Source organism: Triticum dicoccoides, chromosome 2B, assembly GCF_002162155.2.
Source record: "Triticum dicoccoides isolate Atlit2015 ecotype Zavitan chromosome 2B, WEW_v2.0, whole genome shotgun sequence".
NCBI classification, from domain to species: Eukaryota; Viridiplantae; Streptophyta; class Magnoliopsida; order Poales; family Poaceae; genus Triticum; species Triticum dicoccoides.
The window spans coordinates 245503707-245523727 of NC_041383.1; the positions used below are offsets into that span (position 1 = coordinate 245503707).

The 20021-nt window shown below is 43.9% G+C and overlaps 1 protein-coding gene across 1 annotated transcript; it reads left to right on the forward strand.

The window, feature by feature from the left end:
- The first annotated feature begins 1666 nt into the window (after window positions 1-1666).
- LOC119367623 (branchpoint-bridging protein-like) lies at window positions 1667-2536 on the forward strand. Its single transcript, XM_037633095.1, has one exon. The coding sequence runs from the start codon at window positions 1700-1702 to the stop codon at window positions 2237-2239; it is 540 nt and encodes a 179-aa protein (XP_037488992.1). The 5' UTR covers window positions 1667-1699; the 3' UTR covers window positions 2240-2536.
- The last annotated feature ends 17485 nt before the right edge of the window (window positions 2537-20021 follow it).

The following is a 20021-nucleotide window of genomic DNA, read 5'->3' on the forward strand; positions in this document are numbered from 1 at the left end:
TTATATAGCGAGTGGGTGAGTAAGCGAGGGCATCAAGAATTATTGTAATCGAATCTGAAGGGAGAAACGAAGCTGACCTTCGTCCTCCTCGGCCGATCCCCTTTCCCCTTCCTTCCTCTCCTTCCTCCAACCCTAGATCGAGGTCCTTAACACTCGCCGGAGCTAAGAAAAGACGGTGCTAGAGGGGATGAGGATTACAGCCAAGGGGACGGATCTATTCGAGACGGGAATCGTAAAATGTGCCCTCCACGTACATATAGCGGCGAAAGAGGCGGTTTACGGGCCACTTGTATAAATTTTACGGACCGATGCGAATATAATTTTTTGTTCCGTTAAATATATGGGCCAGCGGCAGAACCGGGCATCTGCTTGAGATGGGCTATCGCCCCGCATAAGAACTGGCATTGCCGAGAAAAACAAACCACGTCCCATGGCACGTCCCGATACCATAATTCGCAACACAAACCAAGGATGTCGACACAACCTAGGATAGCTCAAAGTTCATTTCGGCGCAAACTTTGAAACCCTAAATCCCCACAAAATACACCAAAGTCCCATACAAGTACACTTCAGTTTAGGACGTTTGTTATGCTATCGCTAGCAGTACATACACCAGTAGCCCATCGCCCCTCGAAAGATCAGGAGCTGAGGACGGTAGGAGTACACAACACCAGTACTACCTGACCTGAGCCTCATGGCACCGTACCGTACAGGTACAGCGAGTCCCCATGGCCTGTAGACGTGCAGTTGGCCGCACCCGGAAGGATCTGCACATATCTGGGCCACCCCTGCTCCTCCCCCGTTGGCAAGACTTCAAGTGGAAGACAAGTTGCCCCGCGGCGCAAACAAGAGAAAAAAAGGCTCGCCCCGACACGTTAACATGCAGGGAAGATGCCTGCGAGGCTGCGACTGCCCGACGGGTGACGGATACGGGATACGGGAGGATCTGGCGGCTCCATCGAAAAGGGCACGAGGCATCCGGGCAAGGGCACGCAGGCCCGTCAGCTTTCCTCCGTTGGTTTCGGCAGCGGCCGGTGGAGCTATCTCTCTCTGCCCGTCGGGGATTTGCTTCCCGTTTCGTCTCGTCCGGTTGCCTTTTCTTCCCGTTTCGTCTGGTCCGGTTGCCTTTTCCTCCCGTTTCGGGTGCAGTGCAGGTGGCAGCTCTGTGCCTTTACGTGCATGCTGCAGCCTTCCGCTCGCCCGAGCCGAGCCATTTGCATTTTCTGCCGGCCGGTGCCCCGATTCGTGTGGCTCCGTGCTGCCGCCCATCATGTTTTTTACTGCTGACCCAGTCGCACGCCGTTTGACCGGACGCTCCTTTTCCTGGCCGTGGTAGATACCGGTCAATTTCCCCAGTACTGTCCCAACATGTGGACGTGGACCCACATGTCATCCCTACATTAGTCGCTGAAGAGGGTCTTGAGCATTTCAAGTTAGTAACACATTCTACCATTAATTGGACTTGGAGGACAACGGACGAACAATCAGTGAAGCGTATGCTGTTTTTAACACAACATTCTACCGTCCTTCCGGGCGTACCTGCAAAAAAAGATTGGGGTTTTGATTTCGCTGGCTGGAACAAGAATAAAACCGGAAGCGCGTCCTTCGCTCGTCTCGTTTGCTTGTCGCTTTAAAAAGAGAAAAACCGACTTGGCGGTGCGTGGCTTGGCTTTAACCACTCCACTCCTCCCGCCTTAAAATGGCCTCCCCATCCCCTCCGCCGCCGCCGGCCGCCGCCGACCAACGGCCCCACCACCCCCTCTTCGCCGCGGCCGCGGCCGCCTCCCTGCTCGCCGTCCTCTACCTCCCTCGGCCGCTCCTGCAGCTGCTCCTCTCCCCCGCCCCGCTCTCCTCCGTCCTCCTCCTCGTCTACCTGCTCCGCCTCGGCTCCCCGCCACCTGCCGCGACCCTTGCTCCTCCTCCTCCTCCGCTGCAGGAGAGAGCCCCGGAGGTCGCCCCGCCTCCGCCTCCGCCGCCGCCGCCGGCGAAGCCCCAGAGCGTGTTCCTGGAGCCGGAGTTCGCGTCGTGGGCGCCCAAAGGCCGCGCTCTGGAGGTGATCCACGAGGAGTTCGAGGCGGAGTGGGGGCCGGAAGAGATGGGCCTGCCCTGGACATCGGACAGCTGCAGCGGCAGTGACGACTACGACGACGGCGGCGGCGGCGGGGAAGAGTACGGGATGATCGAGATCGAGCTGGAGGAGGACAACCTCATCGAGATCGACATCTCGAGGTGCCGGTGATGGATTTACCCCGACATTCCGACCGGTTTTCCCCCTTTGCTTCTCTTGCGTTGGCTTTGACAAAAACAAAATACATTTTGCGTTCTTTATTCTCTTTATTACTTAGATGCTGCAATGTACATAGGCTGGTGACTGGTGAGACGAGGAAGATACCGAGTGAGGAAGGCTTGCTAATTTTTGGTTCATCTGAGATGATGGCGAGTTTAGTTTGATCCTACTACTACTAGTTTTTGTGCCATGTTAATTACTTGTCACCTCAAGGAATCAACTTGTGATGCTTGCATTGGTCTTTCTTTATCCAAGCATCTTAGCTAGTGTTTACTATCATTAGTACTACAAGATCGTCCGCTTTTTGTTCTTGTTCCGAGAAGGTTGCAATCATGCACCACATTGCGCGGCTGGCGTTTTACTATATTCGAGTGCAGATCGTGCTTGAGTTCCATGTTACGATAGCTTGGTGATACACTGATCTACTAGCTGCTGCTTGGATCTGGAGAAAATTAGTAGCTTGGCGACACATGTGTAAAGATCGTGCCGGTTGTTGGTTGTTGGAATGGATCCGTTAAGTTGGTTCACGAAATTAGGTCGATCTCCGAGCACGAGAACATACTCCTGCTGTCTGTGCCATGTAAGCATGTTCAATTAATACTGACAGGCTGCTTTGCTTCCCTTCAAAAAAAAAATATCAAGCCACTAATAATTAGGCTATATATGGAAATCCATATGTACAACAAGTTGTTTGAAGGGAACTTATTCAATTCGAAACCAGTTGAGTTGGTACTTCTCTATGGATGATGGCACCAAATCGGAGCCGCATGTCCTGACGCGTAGGCTGTCGTATCGTATCGCCTCAGGGCTCAGGCAAACGTGACCGGCAGCAAAAGATCAAGCAAGCGCCGTCCCTGTCAGCCTCACGCCGCACAAGAGCGCACTGCTTCAGCGCAGTCGCGCCGATGGCGATTCCGGCCAAACCCGGATGCCTGGGCAACGTGCGTGCTTGCCTCTCCAGGATTTCGTGGTGCAAACTGCCCGTCCCGCGTCACACGCAACGCAAAGGGCACTGTCGTAATGAAATGCTGTCTGGGTGCCTATAATTAACAGAGTGTACGTACGTGCACTGTGGCCCTGACGATGACGCGTGCATGGAGGGGAACGGAAAAGGTGAGATCGGAACATGGCATTCAGCTAGCTCGGCCCCGCTGGCTAGGCAGTTGGGTGGTCAGGTCCATGGACCAGCTAGAAACGAAGGGAAACAAGAGGCGCAAATCATGTTTCTCATGGGCCTGTGGTTTCAGCAACAAGCACTGGTTCCACCCCTTTTTCAGAGGGAGAGAGAGAGAGAGAGAGAGAGAGAGAGAGAGCAAGGACTGATTCTAGGTGTACGATCTTCTGGTGAGATTTGAGTTCAGCAAGATGCTCTTCGGTAAGGACGAGCGGAAATGTGGAGATGCTTTTTGTATATGCAGCATATACAAAAGGATTTCACATTGATGGCTCTACATCTACTTGAGCCAAACAATAATTGAAGTGAAATCCATCAATGGATGTGCTCCCTCCATTCAAATATGCTAGAAGGGTTTAGCGCCCTTGGCTGCACCGTTGATGTTGTTGGTGATCGCGTAACTGTTCACCCGGGAGCCAAAACGCCCCTCCCCCGAACATAGCAACTTTCGTACTTCGGTTTATTTTTAACAGAAACTTCTCGTCTGTTACTGAAAATTGCTATCCTTGCGTGACTAGAATTGCCAAAGAAAAACGTCCGGACCGGAGTGCCACGCACCTTACGTGTGTCACTTATCATTTGGGTAATTTTTTCATGCTTATTTTTCCTTTTAATTTTATTCAAAAATATTTTTCTGGTGTACATATAAACATGATTAAATTAAATGGACACTTTTTATAAAAGCATGAACACTTTATATACTGCAGGAATATTTATTAAAAACATGAACTTTCTCAAATTATTTAAAAATTTATTTTCTATTATTTCAATAAATATGTGGTTTTTTAATTATACAAACATATCCATAATTAACATGTCTTATTTTAATTACGTGAATATTTCTAAATTATATGAACATTTTTAAAAGTATATTATTTTATTTATATGTATTTTTTAACACAGTACAGACGCAAATGCTCATACATATGCGCGTACACTCACCCCTATGAACGCACACGCACACACCCTATCCCTATGAGCACCTTCAAGAGATTGAGCCAGCATATCATCTTGGGATTTACGAAGCCACCGTAGGCGCCTCGTCGTCGACGGGAACGTCTCCTCCCATTGAAAGCGCATCGCCGAAAATCCTGACATAAATCTAGGAATAATGCGTGCACCATGACTTCAACCCTGATGGGCTGGGATACCACTGTCCCTCTAACCATATATTTTTATTCTTGTGTATATTGTTTATAACACACGAGTATTATAAATTCTTTTTATTCTTGTGGTTATAATTTACATATTTTTATAATTAAAAAAACTAACAGGTGAAAATCAGCCGCATTAATGAGTGTGTTGGGTTAAACTAGATAAGGCCTATGTCCTTTTAGCTAACAAACTTCACGAGGTGAAGTTGTTAGCATAGTGGTCTAAGGTTGGCGGTTCGACCTGCTCAAGCTACCATTTCTCTACTCTTATAAAAACAGAGTCGGTGATGACGGTGTGCCTGCCATCCTGCAATATAAGCCGTCCGATTTATATCTGACGGATAGGAAGGAAACAATGGAAATTTTACAAAAAGATACCCACACCCACTCAACATTTGCAAATAAGGCCTTCCCTCATTCATTCTTTTCTCCCACAAGATAAACTACTCCTACAAATGCATCTTGATGTTCCGTGCAACACATGGGTATCTTGCTAGTTGGATAGTAAAACTGAGCCTAATACCAACCCTCTCATGACTTAAGATGGATGGTTTACATTTGCCACATTAGACATTATCACTATATGTGGCCACGATGTTAATTGCATCTAAATTGCTTGTGAAGTTTTATCTCCGCGTGGATACAAACCTATCTTAAATTCAATTGTGAAACCAATAACAAATCAAGAAATTATAAGATGTGAACATTAAAAACCTATCTTAAATTCAATTGTGAAACCAATAGTAGATCAAGAAATTATAATATGTGAACATTAAACCATATCATCTGTACAAAACAAACACTAAAATTGAAGGCCAACCTCAGATTCTTGAACCATTTCTTAGATAAGCAACAACCCGGTGTATATACTAATCTCTGCTGCAAAATTTTGCCGAGTAAATAAGTGTAAATAAGTAATATGTACCTCGAAATCGAGTATGAGAAATTATAAGATGTGAACATTAAACCATCTTACAATTTCTTCATGCCTCCTCAACCCGGTGTATATACTAATCTCTGACTCGATTTGTTTTGGTTGGGCTATACACCTCGGCTTCTCACCAAATCTGTTTGGACACAAAAAAGCCCATAGGTAAAGTCCATGGTCTATTCTCATCATCGTTGTGTTTCCTCTCTTCTGGTCCACACATGCGATCCCATGGTCAATGAAGCGACCGATCGATGTCAAAATAAAAAACGGAAGCGATCGACCACTTCCTCTTCTGCCTTTCATAACAAGCAAATCAATCAAGTGATTTCCTCTGCCACAGTTATTACTGAGGATGCATCTCTCTCGATCCCTCGGACTGTCTCTTTGCGTCGCTCATGCTCCTGGCTGACCGGGGGCACACCCTGCCTTCGCTCTCACGTACGTCCTCCGCCATCATGCGCCGAGCCACGGGGCGGTGATTGCCAAGGTAATATTTACACTTATTTACTCAAAAAAAAAATTGTGAACGGCCCAACCAAAACAAATCGAGTCTGAGAAATTATAAGATGTGAACATTAAACCATATCATCTATAGAAACAAAACACTGAAAATTGAAGGCCGACCTCAGATTTTTGAACCATTTCCTAAGGCACGAAGCAAGCAGAACGGCCGGAAAGGAATGAAGCAATATATTTCACTTAGCAGTGGCAACTCTAAGTAATTTTGTGAAATTTTGGTCAGACGGCTGTAGTCTGCTGAGGTATACTGCATCAACGGTTATAACAATTCAGATGATGTGGATTCATGAGGAGGCAGGAAAATCAGCTAGTGGGGTGCCTCTATTTAGATATAGAAGATTTCAGTCTAAACATGATGCCCCGCTTCGCCAAACAGTACTTTTGTTTGTGTGTGGTTTGAGTATACAACGGCAGGTTATTTTTTCTTGAGAAAACCCCAAAGATCACGTCTCATTGAACTGATAAACAAGAATGTTGTACAAGTCTACCGAGGGAATTCCCAGAAGCGCTGAGAACCGGCGGTAGGAGATCGGCGAGCCCGGCAGCTCCACCGGAATCGTGTCAAGAATGCTAGCTATGCTTGATCACGCCCATTCAAAGACAACCACATTGTGATGTTCCCAAATCCATGAAGCTGTCAAGATGGAAGTGCCTCTCCGAACATGTCCCTGAAACCTAGAGGGCAATCTTATCCAAAAACTGACCTCATGCAAAAGGGTGTGCGAGAAGGGACACCTAGTGAATACATGGGACATTGACTCCCTTGCTTGGGCGCAAAGCACAACACAGAGAGAGAGGGATACCACTCCTAGAAAGTTTGCCAGCCATCCATCATCTGTCCCGACATGCTAGTTTGGGGGGTGGGGGAAGACTCTCAGTTCAGCCTCTAGGAGGCCGAAACTATGGAGCCCTAAAAAGGGGAGTTGTAGCATGACTTGGAGGTGTACAAATGATGTCCTGGAAGTGTAGGGATGATTGAAGCACACTTTCATGGAATTATCATCTCAGATTTTATATTGTTCCTAACAAAGAGCTGAGGCGAGTGTTATTGCAAGTATTTTGGTCGCACTTGAGGTGTTGCTAGTCTCGAGCAAATTGATTAATTCGGTATTTGCAAGAATTATGGTGATGGTGGGAGATTAGTAATGTAGTAAAGTAAAGGAACTTAAATAAGAACTGCAAATAAACGTTGTTTCCTACAATGAAGAGGTTAGGCATGGAGAGATTGAGTTTATGGCGAATAATGAATGTGCCTTCTGCAGCGGTAATGTGAAGTTACCTCGTAAAGTGATATTACCTTCTATATTAAGTCTTTGGTAGGCTAGTCGCTCTTGAAAAGAAAAGGAAAAATCTTCGTATCACAATTTATTTGATTCTATTATCCGGCCTCCCTTTACATTTGTAATGGTTGGCTCAACAATTAGAGTTGTTAGAGTGTACTAACACTTTATGCATCACGACTTCTTGTGTTCCTCGAATTATCCTTACTCCCCGTTGATACCAACTCATGTGCCCTACAAGCCACAGATTTGCTCGACAATTTCATGTAGGCCTTTGGATCATGCTGCATGGGCCCTTAAAATGAACAATAAGCATTTACACGGCAGGGATGACCAACCTAGTAACCAATCATCATAAATATCAAAAAATATCATCATGATGAATAGGCACCAATGAATCTCACCAATCCCTTACATCTCACACGTACAAGGTGATTACTCTCATGAGACAAGAATAACAAGCAAACATAGAGATCACGTAAAGGGGAATCATAGCAATATTACAGATCTCTCTCTAGTGGGAGTTTTTTCGCTAGTTGAGCAGAGCATTGTGATGTAGAGGAACCTGAAATGGATATAAGTGAAGCAATTCCTTCGTGATTCTCTTTCTCTGCTCTCGTCAATTATTTTGCCTCTTATGTTGCTTCATTTTTGTATGCCCAGTTACAAAAATTGCGTTTGTAGATAAGGAGGAGTCAGCGACGCCTGGTATCACTATAAAAAAGACACATTCGTTACAGTATGGCCCAAACGAATTTTTTTTTGTCATGCTTATGACACTTCTATGACGATAATTGTGACAAAACCACGTATCATCATAGATGTGGCGGGCTCCTACTTCTATGACAAAAAATCAAGACAGAAAATGGGCTTTTCGTCCTGGGCGAGCTGGGGACGCACCTGCATGACATTCTTTGGGTCGTCCAGGACAGAATAAATCATGGTAGAAGCGAGGGCGAGAAAAATTTCGGGGAGTTCCCAGTTACGGTGGGTGGTCGGGGCCGAGCGATGCATGGAGGTTTGCACGTGTCTCTCGTACACGTACGCGCGTGTGTGCGAGACGTTGGGCTCTAACTGAACCCGAGCGAGGCGTTCTCTTACTTAACCCGAGCGATTGCACTAGCTACGTTACTGAACCCGAGCGATCGATCCCTTGGTTGTTAACTGAATCCAAGCGATTCCTTCGCTACGACTGCTAACTGAAGCCGATCGAAACTGCTGCCTCTTGATGAATAGTGATTGTTGTTGGGGGTTGGATGAACATTTCCCGGTGGGTGTTGGATGAACAGGACCCCGTGGTAGTAGGCTGTTGCCACTGGATGAATAGGACCCCAATCGAGGAGGCCGCCACACTAATACGTTGGTTTTGCATCATGTTTTCCTACTGTTATTTATGTTGTTTTATTGCATAATAATGCTCTTTGGAGTAATTCTGATGCCTTTTATCTCATAATATGCAAGGTATGCACCAAGGGGAAGAATTCGAGCAGCTGGGAATCTGGACCTGAAAAAGCTACGTCAAGCTACCTATTTTGCAGAACTCCAAATGAGCTGAAACTTCCCGAGGATTTTTATGGAATATTTAATAAATATTGGAGCAAATAAGTACTAGAGGGGGGCCACCAGGTGGGCACAACCCACCTGGGCGCGCCAGGAGGCCCAGGCGCACCCTGGTGGGTGCTGCCCTCCTCGGCCCACCTACGGTGCCCATCTTCTGGTATATAAGTCATTTTGACCTAGAAAAAATTAGAGGAGGACATTCGGGATGAAGTGCCGCCGCCTTGAGGCAGACCTTGGGCAGGAGCACTTTTGCCCTCGGGCGGAGCGATTCCATTGGGGGAACTTCCCTCCCGAAGGGGGAAATCATCGTCATCAACATCACCAACAACTCTCCCATCTTGGGGAAGGCTATCTTCATCAACATATTCACAACACCAACTCCTCTCAAACCCAGTTCATCTCTTGTGTTCAGTCTTTGTATCAAAACTATACATTGGTGCTTGTGGGTGACCAGTAGTGTTGATTACATCTTGTAGTTGATTACTATATGGTTTATTTGGTGGAAGATTATATGTTCGGATCCATTATGCTATTTAATAACCCTCTGATCTTGAGCATATTTATCATTTGTGAGTAGGTACTTTCATTCTTGAGGTCACGGGAGAAATCATGTTGCAAGTAATCATGTGAACTTGATATGTGTTCGATATTTTGATGATATGTATGTTGTCATTCTCTTAGTGGTGTCATGTGAACGTCTACTACATGACACTTCACCATATTTGGGCCTAAGGGAAGGCATTGTGGAGTAGTTATTAGATGGTGGGTTGCGAGAGTGACAGAAGCTTAAACCCCAATTTATGCGCTATTCTGTAAGGGACCAATTGGGTCCAAAAGTTTAATGCTATGGTTAGAATTGTTGGGGAACGTAGTAATTTCAAAAAAATTCCTACACACACGCAAGATCATGGTGATGCATAGCAACGAGAGGGGAGAGTGTCGTCCATGTACCCTCGTAGACTGTAAGCGGAAGTGTTATGAAAACGCGGTTGATGTAGTCGTACGTCTTCACGATCGACCGATCCTAGTACCGAACGTACGACACCTCCGTGATCAGCACATTTTCAGCTCGGTGACGTCCCACGAACTCACAATCCAGTAGAGCTTTGAGGGAGAGTTCCTTAGCACGACAACATGATGACGGTGTTGATAAATTTACAGACGCAGGGCTTCGCCTAAGCACCGCTACGATATGACCGAGGTGGATTATGCTGGAGGGGGGCACCGCACACGGCTAAAGATCAATGATCAACTTGTGTGTCTTGGGGTGCCCCCTGCCCCCGTATATAAAGGAGATAGGGGGAGGCGTCCGGCCAAGGAGGAGGGCACGCCAAGGGGGAGTCCTACTCCCACCGGGAGTAGGACTCCTTCTTTCCTAGTAGGAGTAGGAGAAGGGGGAAGGGAAGGAGAGAGGAGGAAGGAAAGGGGGGCGCTGCCCCCTCCTTGTCCAATTTAGACTAGAGGGGGAGGGGGCGCGCGGCCTGCCCTGGCTGATGATGATACAGACCTAGGGTAGGGTCATAGGCCTGACCTATACGCCTTACCCAAGGTCACTACCCTAGAAGCAAAGAAGCTCAAGAGACAACAGGGAGTACCCAATAAAGGTGTCGAGTGCGATCCACTCGACGAATCAACCACTCGGGTACCCCTCCTTCCCGAAGTCACACGACCAGTCAATCACTCGACCATACCAGACACCACTCGACCTACAGAAGACCAGGAGTCACTCAGAACAGCCACAGGCAAGCATTCACTCCGTAGTCTTTAAGGTCATTTAAGGCACTTAAGGCTGGCGTTACTGCTACGTCTTGAGCTTGCATTGGTTTTCCTTGAAGAGGAAAGGGTGATGCATCAAAGTAGCGTAAGTATTTCCCTCAGTTTTTGAGAACCAAGGTATCAATCCAGTAGGAGGCTCCTCAGAAGTCCCACGCACCTACACAAACAAAGAAGAACCTCGCAACCAACGCAATAAAGGGGTTGTAAATCCCTTCACGGACACTTGCGAAAGTGAGATCTGATAGAGATAATATGATAAGATGAATATATTTTTGGTATTTTTATGATATAGATTGGAAAGTAAAAGATGCAAATAAAAGTAAATTGAAAGCTTATATGATAAAAGACAGACCCGGGGGCCATAGGTTTCACTAGTGGCTTCTCTCAAGATAGCATAAGTATTACAGTGGGTGAACAAATTACAGTCGAGCAATTGATAGAAAAGCGCATAGTTATGAGATTATCTAGGCATGATCATGTATATAGGCATCACGTCCGTGACAAGTAGACCGACTCCTGCCTGCATCTACTACTATTACTCCACACATCGACCGCTAACCAGCATGTATCTAGAGTATTAAGTTCATAAAGAACAGAGTAACACATTAAGAAAGATGACATGTTGTAGAGGGATAAACTCATGCAATATGATATAAACCCCAGCTTTTTATCCTCGATGGCAACAATACAATACGTGCCTTGCTGCCCCTGCTGTCACTGGGAAAGGACACCGCAAGATTGAACCCAAAGCTAAGCACTTCTCCCATTGCAAGAAAGATCAATCGAGTAGGCCAAACCAAACTGATAATCCGAAGAGACTTGCAAAGACAACTTAATCACACATAAAAGAATTCAGAGGAGATTCAAATATTTCTCATAGATAAACTTGATCATAAACCCACAATTCATCGGATCTCGGTAAACACACCATAAAAAGAGTTGCATCAAATAGATCTCCAAGAAGATCGAGGAGAACTTTGTATTGAGATTCAAAGAGAGAGAAGAAGCCATCTACTCCCTCTGTCCCAAAATATAAGAACGTTTTTAACACTACACTAGTGTCAAAAACGTTCTTATATTATGGGACGGAGGGAGTAGCTAATAACTATGGACCCGAAGGTTTGTGGTAAACTACTCACAACTCATCGGAAGGGCCTTGGAGATGATGTAGAGGCCCTCCATGGTTGATTCCCCCTCTGGTGGAGCGCTGGCGAAGGCTCCAAGATGGAATCTCGCGGATATAGAAGGTTACGGCGGTGGAAATAGTTTTTCGTGGTGCTCCTCGATGGTTTCAGGGTACGTGGGTATATATAGGAGGAAGAAGTAGGTCGGTGGATGCTCGAGGGGCCCATGAGGGTGGGGGCGCACCTACCTGTAGGGGGCGCGCCGGGCACCCTCGTGGTCGCCTCCTCTGTTGCTTGACGTCCACTCCAAGTCCCCTGGATCACGTTTGTTCCAAAAAGATCGCTCCCAAAGGTTCATTCCGTTTGGACTCCGTTTGATATTCCTTTTCTTCGAAACACTGAAATAGGCAAAAGAACATCAATTCGGGTTGGGCCTCCGGTTAGTAGGTTAGTTCCAAAAATGATATAAAAGTGTAAAGTAAAGCCCATAAACATCCAAAACGGGTAATATAATAGCATCGAACAATCAAAAATTATAGATACGTTGGAGACGTATCAAGCATCCCCAATCTTAATTCCTGCTCGTCCTCGAGTAGGTAAATGATAAAAATAGAATTTTTGATGTGGAATGCTACCTAGCATAATTCTCAATGTAATTTTATTTATTGTGGCATGAATGTTCAGATCCAAATGATTCAAAATAAAAGTTCATATTGACATAAGAAATAGTAATACTTCAAGCATACTAACTAAGCAATCACGTCTTCTCAAAATATCATGGCATTAGAAGGTTCATCCCTACAAAATCATCTAGTTAGGCTATGTTTCATTTCCATCACACAAAATACTCCCATCAAGAACAACCCCGGTTTCAGCCAAGCAATTGGTTCATACTTTTAACGCGCTTCAGCCCTTTTCAACTCTCATGCAATACATGAGCGTGAGCCATGGATATAGCACTATGGGTGGAATATAATATGATGATGGAGGTTGTGTGGAGAAGACAAAAAGAGAGAAAGTCTCACATTGACGAGGCTAATCAATGGGCTATGGAGGTTCCCATCAATTGATGTCAACATGAGGAGTAGGGATTGCCATGCAACAGATGCACTAGAGCTATAAATGTATGAAAGCTCAACAAAAGAAACTAAGTGGGTGTGCATCCAACTTGCTTGCTCACGAAGACCTAGGGCATTTGAGGAAGCCCATCGTAGGAATATACAAGACAAGTTCTTTAATGAAAAATTCCCACTAGTATATGAAAGTGACAACATAAAAGACTTTCTATATGAAGAACATGGTGCTACTTTGAAGCACAAGTGTGGAAAGGATAGTAACATTGCCCCCCTTTTCTTTTTTTTTCTTTTTGGGCCTTTTTTTTTCTTTTGGCCTTTTTTTCTTTGGCCTTTCATTTTTTTTCTTTTTGGCCTTTATTTATTTATTTGGGGACAATGTTCTAATAATGATGATCATCACACTTCTATTTATTTACAACTCAAAACTAGAACAAGATATGGGCAATGAATCAAGAGTGTCATGTATGAAAAGTTATGCATGGTGGCTTTTCCACAAATACGATGCCAACTACATGATCATGCAAGGCAATATGACAATGATGATGCGTGTCATGATAAACGGAACGGTGGAAAGTTGCATGGCAATATATCTTGGAATGGCTATGGAAATGCCATAATAGGTAGGTATGGTGGCTGTTTTGAGGAAGATATAAGGAGGTTTGTGTGTGATAGAGCGTATCGTATCACGGGGTTTGGGTGCACCGGCAAAGTTTGCACCAACTCTCAAGGTGAGAAAGGGCAATGCACGGTACCGAAGAGGCTAGCAATGATGGAAAGGTAAAAGTGCGTATAATCCATGGACTCACATTAGTCATAAAGAACTCATATACTTATTGAAAAAGTTTTATTAGCCCTCGAAGCAAAGTACTAATACGCATGCTCCTAGGGGGGGAGGTTGGTAGGAGTTAACCATCGCGCGCCCCCGACCTCCACTCAAGGGAAGGCAATCAAAAGAGCACCCTATGCAATAAATTTGTTACACAAATTTTACCATACGTGCATGTTACAGGACTTGCCAACTTCAACACAAGTATTCTTTAAATTCATAATCACCCAACTAGCATGACTCTAATATCACCACCTCTATATCTCAAAACAATTATCAAGTATCAAATTGATCATAGCATCCAATTCACTTCCTATGATAGTTTTTATTATACCCAACTTGGATGCTCATCATTCTAGGACCAATTTTATAACCATAGCAAATACCATGCTGTTCTAAGAGACTCTCAAAATAATATAAGTGAAGCATGAGAGATTAACAATTTCTACAAAATCCAGCTACTGCCGTGCTCTAAAAGATATAAGTGAGGTACTAGAGCAAAACTATCTAGCTCAAAAGATATAAGTGAAGCACATAGAGTATTCTAATAAATTCTGATCAAATTGGGTTTCTCCCAAAAGGTGTGTACAACAAGGATGATTGTGGTAAACTAAAAAGCAAATACTAATATCAAACAAGACGCTCCAAGAAAAACACATATCATGTGGCGAATAAAAATATAGCTCCAACTAAAGTAACCGATGAACAAAGACGAAAGAGGGGATGCCTTCCGAGGCATCCCCAAGCTTAGGATTTTGGTTATCCTTGAATATCTTGGGGTGCCATGGGCATCCCCAAGCTTAGGCTCTTGCCACTCCTTATTCCATAGTCCATCAAATCTTTACCCAAAACTTGAAAACTTCACAACACAAAACTCAACAGGAAATCTCATAAGCTCCGTTAGTCCAAGAAAGAAAAACCACCACAAAAGGTACTGTAATGAACTCATTCTTTATTTATATTGGTGTTAACCTACTGTATTCCAACTTCTCTATGGTTCATACCCTACATACTAGCCATAGATGCATCAAAATAAGCAAACAACACACGGAAAACAGAATCTGTCAAAAACAGAACAGTCTGTAGCAATCTGTAACTCTCGAATACTTCTGGAACTCTAAAAAATCCTACCAAAATAGGAAGTCCTGGGCAATTTGTCTATTGATCTACAGCAAAAAGAATCAATGCAAGAAGCACGTTTCTGTGAATTACTAAAATTATTTTCACGGGCGCAAAGTTTTTGTTTTTCAGCAGAATCAAATTAACTATCACCATAGATTATCCTATAGGTTCTACTTGGCACAAACACTAATTTAAACATGAAATCACATCTAAACAGAAGGTAGATGAAATATTTATTACTAAATAGAAGCAAAAACAAAAAACAAAAATAAAATTGGGTTGCCTCCCAACTAGCGCTATCGTTTAACGCCCCTAGCTAGGCATAAAAGCGACGATAGATCTAAGTAGTGCCATCTTTGGCACTCAATTCATAAGTAGCTCGCATGATAGATTCATAAGGTAATTTAACTTTCTTTCTTGGAAAGTGCTCCATACCTTTCCTTAATGGAAATTGGAATCTAATATTCCCTTCCTTCATATCAATAATTGCACCAATCGTTCTAAGGAAAGGTCTACCAAGAATAATAGGACAAGAAAGTTTGCAATCTATGTCAAGAACGATAAAATCTACGGGCACATAATTCCTATTTGCAACAATAAGAACATCATTGATCCTTCCTATTGGTTTCTTAATGGTGGAATCCTCAAGGTGCAAATTTAAAGAGCAATCATCAAGATCATGGAAACCTAGAATATCACATAAAGTTTTCAGAATCGTGGAAACACTAGCACCCAAATCACACAAAGCATAACACTCATGATCTTTAATTTTAGTCTTTATAGTAGGTTCCCACTCATCATAAAGTTTTCTAGGTATAGAAACTTCCAAATTAAGTTTTTCATCATAAGATTGCATCAAGGCATCAACAATATGTTTGGTAAAAGCTTTATTTTGACTATAAGCATGAGGAGAATTCAACACGGATTGCAACAAGGAAATACAATCTACTAAATAACAATTATCATAATTAAATTCCTTGAAATCCAAGATAGTGGGTTCAGTGCTATTTAAAGTCTTGACCTCTCCAATCCCACTTTTACCAAATTTAGCATCAAGATCTAAAAACTCCGAATCATTGGGACGCCTTTTAACTAAAGTTGACTCATCTCCAATCCCATCATTATTAAGATTCATATTGCAAAACAAAGATTTAATAGGGGACACATCAATAACTTTTAGATCTTCATTATTATTTTCCCCTAAGCCTTCTGGTTTTGCGGCCATCTTATTGACCAAGGTGGACTGCTTATCAGAAATTTGGGCTATAGATTTTTCATGACGAGTAATTTGAGAGTTCAAACCATAAAATTCCTTAGACATATCATCAAGCTCTTTGTTCATATACTTCATAAAGCTTTTTTGTTCTTTAAGCTCTTTTCTAAAGAAACTATTATGCTCAAATTGTAAATTCATAAAACTTCTAATGTTCAATTCAATCTCTTCCAACCTTATAAGATGAAGGTCGGTGTTCTTAGGCAAAGCCATGAGGGCAAACAGGCACACAAGAAGACAAGTGAAGGAGAGAGGAGATCGGGAAAGAGAGGGCGAATAAAACAGCAAGGGTGAAGTGGGGGAGAGGAAAACGAGAGGCAAATGGCAAATAATGTAATGTGAGGGAGATGAGTTTGTGATGGGTACTTGGTATGTCTTGACTTGAGCGAAGACCTCCCCGGCAACAGCGCCAGAAATCCTTCTTGCTACGTCTTGAGCTTGCGTTGGTTTTCCTTGAAGAGGAAAGGGTGGTGCAGCAAAGTAGCGTAAGTACGTATTTCCCTCAGTTTTTGAGAACCAAGGTATAAATCCAGTAGGAGGCTCCTCGGAAGTCCCACACACCTACACAAACAAACAAGCTCGCAACCAACGCAATAAAGGGGTTGTCAATCCCTTCACGGCCACTTGCGAAAGTGAGATCTGATAGAGATAATATGATAAGATAAATATATTTTTGGTATTTTTATGATATAGATTGGAAAGTGAAATATGCAATTAGAAGTAAATTGAAAGCTTATATGATAAAAGATAGACCCCGGGGCCATAGGTTTCACTAGTGGCTTCTCTCAAGATAGCATAAGTATTACGGTGGGTGAACAAATTACTGTCGAGCAATTGAAAGAAAAGCGCATAGTTATGAGATTATCTAGGCATGATCATGTATATAGGCATCACGTCCGTGACAAGTAGACCGACTCCTGCCTGCATCTACTACTATTACTCCACACACCGACCGCTATCCAGCATGCATCTAGAGTATAAAGTTCATAAAGAACAGAGTAACGCATTAAGAAAGATGACATGATGTAGAGGGATAAACTCATGCAATATGATATAAACCCCATCCTTTTATCCTCGATGGCAACAATACAATACGTGCCTTGCTGCCCCTGGTGTCACTGGGAAAGGACACTGCAAGATTGAACCCAAAGCTAAGCACTTCTCCCATTGCAAGAAAGATCAATCTAGTAGGCCAAACCAAACTGATAATTCAAACAGACATGCAAAGATAAATTAATCACACATAAAAGAATTCACAGGAGATTCAAATATTTCTCATAGATAAACTTGATCATAAACCCACAATTCATCGGATCTCGACAAACACACCATAAAAAGAGTTACATCGAATAGATCTCCAAGAAGATCGAGGAGAACTTTGTATTGAGATTCAAAGAGAGAGTAGAAGCCATCTAGCTAATAACTATGGACCCGAAGGTCTATGGTAAACTACTGACAACTCATTGGAAGGGCCTTGGAGATGATGTAGAGGCCCTCCGTGGTTGATTCCCCCTCCGGCGGAGCACCGACGAAGGCTCCAAGATGGGATCTCACGGATATAGAAGGTTACGGCGGTGGAAGTAGTTTTTTGTGGTGCTCCTCGATGGTTTCAGGGTACGTGGGTATATATAGGAGGAAGAAGTAGGTCGGTGGACGCTCGAGGGGCCCACGAGGTTGGGGGGCGCGCCCACCTATAGGGGGCACGCCGGGCACCCTTTTTGCTGCCTCCTCTGTTGCTTGACGTCCACTCCAAGTCCCCTGGATCACGTTTGTTCCAAAAAGATCGCTCCCAAAGGTTTCATTCCGTTTGGACTCCGTTTGATATTCCTTTTCTTCGAAACACTGAAATAGGCAAGAAAACAACAATTCAGGCTGGGCCTCCGGTTAGTAGGCTAGTCCCAAAAATGATATAAAAGTGTAAAGTAAAGCCCGTAAACATCCAAAATGGGTAATATAATAGCATGGAACAATCAAAAATTATAGATACGTTGGAGATGTGTCAGTTACTAGTAATGCCCCCTCTTTATGTACATTGAACCCTCTGTAACGGGGGACGGCTGGGGTCCTGGCAAACTCTATATAAGCCACCCCCTCCTCTGGGACAAGGGTTCGCACCCCCTATAACACACACTCATATAATCCAGTCGACCGCCTCCGGGCACCGAGACGTAGGGCTTTTACCTCCTCCGAGATGGGCCTGAACTCTTAAACACTTGCGTACGATCTCGTCGTATCTAGGACCTTTCCTCCTCATACGTACCCCCTATACTTACTGTCAGACTTAGTACCACGACACTGGCCGCCCCTCCTCTTCTCCACTAAGTCCCAAAAGGCCCATTACACTCCCCGGGGGGGTTCCGGTAACCCCCCGGTACTCCGGTATATGTCCGAACTTGCCCGGAACACTTCCGAAGTTCAAACATAGTCATCCAATATATCGATCTTTATGTCCGACCATTTCGATACTCCTCGTCATGTCCGTGATCATATCCGGGACTCCGAACTACCTTCGGTACATCAAAACACATAAACTCATAATACCGATCGTCACCGAACTTTAAGCGTGCGGACCCTACGGGTTCGAGAACTATGTAGACATGACCGAGACACGTCTCCGGCCAATAACCAATAGCGGAACCTGGATGCTCATATTGGCTCCTACATATTCTACGAAGATCTTTATCGGTCAAACCATATAACAACATACGTTGTTCCCTTTGTCATCGGTATGTTACTTGCCCGAGATTTGATCGTCGGTATCTCAATACCTAGTTCAATCTCGTTACTGGAAAGTCTCTTTACTCATTAGTCACATTGCTTGCAAGGCTTATAGTGATGTGCATTACTGAGAGGGCCCAGAGATACCTCTCCGAAACACGGAGTGACAAATCTTAATCTCGATCTATGCCAACTCAACAAGTACCATTGGAGACACCTGTAGAGCACCTTTATAATCACCCAGTTACGTTGTAACGTTTGGTAGCACACAAAGTGTTCCTCCGATAATCGGGAGTTGCATAATCTCATAGTTATAGGAACATGTATAAGTCATGAAGAAAGCAATAACAGTAAACTAAATCGATCAAGTGCTAAGCTAACGGAATGAGTCAAGCCAGTCACATCATTCTCCTAATGATGTGATATCGTTTATCAAATGACAACTCATGTCTATGGTTAGGAAATTTAACCATCTTCGATCAACGAGCTAGTTAAGTAGAGGCATACTAGTGACACTCTGTTTGTCTATGTATCCACACATGTATTATGTTTCCGGTTAATACAATTATAGCATGAATAATAAACATTTATCATGAATTAAGGAAATAAATAATGCCTCTAGGGCATATTTCCTTCAGTCTCCCACTTGCACTAGAGTCAATAATCTAGATTACACAGTAATGATTCTAACACCCATGGAGTCTTGGTGCTGATCATGTTTTGCTCGTGAGATAGGCTTAGTCAACGGGTCTGCAACATTCAGATCCGTATGTATCTTGCAAATTTCTATGTCTCCCACCTGGACTTGGTCACTGATGGATTTGAAGCATCTCTTGATGTGCTTGGTTCTCTTGTGAAATCTGGATTCCTTTGCCAAGGCAATTGCACCAGTATTGTCACAAATGATTTTCATTGGAACCGATGCACTAGGTATGACACCTAGATTGGATATGAACTCCTTCATCCAAACTCCTTCATTCACTGCTTCCAAAGTAGCTATGTACTCTGCTTCACACGTAGATCCCGCCATGATGCTTTGTTTAGAACTGCACCAGCTGAGAGCTCCACCGTTCAATATAAATTTTCGATTTAGAATCGTCTGGATCAGTGTCAAAGCTCGCATCGACGTAACCATTTATGATGAGCTCTTTGTCACCCCCGTAAATGAGAAACATATCCTTAGTCCTTTTCAGGTATTTCA

Coding starts and splice junctions, on each gene's coding strand:
- LOC119367623 (XM_037633095.1), top strand. CDS start 1,700: ATGGCCTCCCCATCCCCTCCGCCGCCGCCGGCCGCCGCCGACCAACGG.